This window comes from Anneissia japonica, unplaced genomic scaffold, assembly GCF_011630105.1.
Source record: "Anneissia japonica isolate Jap-2015-1 unplaced genomic scaffold, ASM1163010v1 scaffold176953_len2009_cov179, whole genome shotgun sequence".
NCBI lineage: Eukaryota > Metazoa > Echinodermata > Crinoidea > Comatulida > Comatulidae > Anneissia > Anneissia japonica.
Window position 1 is genome coordinate 1 of NW_022730458.1, and position 2009 is coordinate 2009.

At 39.5% G+C, this 2009-nt stretch overlaps 1 protein-coding gene across 1 annotated transcript; it reads left to right on the forward strand.

Moving 5' to 3' along the window:
* The first annotated feature begins 299 nt into the window (after positions 1-299).
* Positions 300-2002, forward strand: LOC117114959 (kappa-type opioid receptor-like). Its single transcript, XM_033258590.1, has one exon. The coding sequence runs from the start codon at positions 514-516 to the stop codon at positions 1651-1653; it is 1140 nt and encodes a 379-aa protein (XP_033114481.1). The 5' UTR covers positions 300-513; the 3' UTR covers positions 1654-2002.
* The last annotated feature ends 7 nt before the right edge of the window (positions 2003-2009 follow it).

Genomic DNA, 2009 nt, shown 5'->3' on the forward strand with positions numbered 1-2009 from the left:
AAGAGGTCAACCCTTATAAGAGGTCTGCTAAAGTAAGACTATAAATATTCATGAGATCAAGGGGGCGTTACGTTGAATCTATAGCGCCACCAATCGTCACTGCCGCCAACGTCCAGAAAAAAAGTTCGCGCCCTGGCGCCACACCCCCAGCCCCGGCGCCTCACCCCCACCCCTGGCGTCACTCCTTTTTAGGCTGGAATAACGGGCCTAAAATATTCTTTGCAGTTTTTCACTTTTATTGCCAAAGTTACAAGTTCAATATATCGTGTATTTAAAGTGATATACGCCTAACCACAGACAAACAATAATTATACTAAAATATAAGATCTTTTGCTCATGTCGAACACCTTTTGCTCAGAACTCCACTAATGTATTCCAGTTCATATTTATTTTTGTTAATATACAAATAAAAACTTTAAAGGTTCTCTGAAACATAAATTTGTATCGTTGTGTAGGCCTATGTGATGTAACATCAAACTAAAATTCATATCATAATTTTTTTTCTTAGGCAAGATGAACAGTACCTCTTACGGCAATACCTCAGTGATTGATGAAACATCAAGTGAAAACTTTACGACGGAGAAGCCTAACTGGGATGACGTCATACAGTTACACTCTTATACTTCTACGGACCGAATTATCATTTCTATCTTCATGCCAATTGTAGTCATCGTAGGCATAATTGGTAATATAATCACAATTGTTGTTATTGCGAATCATCGGAGGCTTCGCACAGCCGTTAACGTGTACCTTGCCAACTTGGCAATAGCTGATACGCTGTTCCTAATGTTGGCACCTGATTTGATATGGATTTCTTATGTTAGAACTTCAGTGCACGATGTGTTTGACATTGGAGCTGACATGCTTTGGTTTTGTAGATTAAATATCTACATTGTAGACACTGCCGTGCAAGTGGCAATTTTTACAATATTCTGGATGTCAGTGGAACGTTTTATGGCAATTTGCCATCCTTTGAAATTTCGTAGCAATAAATTTGGACAGCCTTCAAGATCTATAACCATCTGTTGCATCATGTGGTTGGTATCACTGTCATGGCAGGCGAGAAAGTTTGTCTGGATAAATTTAGTGTCCTCCCAGTTACCATGGCCTGATATGTACAACGGAATCCCGAATTCTACCACAGCGTGTGTTTACTGTGCAGAAAACTGCGAAATTTCAAATCATCTATTTGTAGCAGATATTTTCCTATCATTATCACTTATTGTTGTCGTAGTTGCTTTGTATACAGCAATACTTATCACACTTAAAAGGTCACATTTCACAGCGAAAAATTCTACGGGTAACAAATCCCGATCCAAATCGGAGAGAAAAGTGTTCATAACTGTCTTTCTGACAGTGGTAGTCTATGTCACTTTCATGGCACCATTCGGAATCCTTAATCTTGTAATCTACTACACTGATCTAAACATTAACGTCATAGTCAGTCTTGTGAATATATTGCGTGTTGCTGCTTATACGAATTCGTCGGTAAATCCGATTATATATAATGCTATAAACGAAGTGTTTAGGAGAGCGTTTTTGGATGTGTTTTGTTGCAAGCGTAGAAGCAAGACAACAACTACGGCAACTTCAAAGCACGTAATAACTACAGTATCACTGGCGACTTCAAATCCTGCATATGTGCATGAATAGACGACGTTGACGAAGAAGTTGTCTGTAAAAGTCTAATCACAAAAACATATTTTTGTTTTACCTACAGAATTTTAATACATAAAGTAATAGCAGTAATCACAGTAAGCTAAAATTTTGATGCTGAATGATGAGATCCAGAGATGTGATGATGCATCTCAGTGTTAGAGTGTGTGGTGAGACCTCACATGTGGCCACCATAACAAAATATTTAATGTTCGGGTACGAGTGGCCAAGCGGTAAGACAGGGGCGCTGCCAGCTACAGCCTTAACATCGGCGCTGGTCCAGCCGCTCCTTTCCAATGGTTCGGTTGGTAGAACCAAGTCTTCTCGGATAAGGACTTAAAATGGAGGTCCAG

Coding starts and splice junctions, on each gene's coding strand:
- LOC117114959 (XM_033258590.1), top strand. CDS start 514: ATGAACAGTACCTCTTACGGCAATACCTCAGTGATTGATGAAACATCA.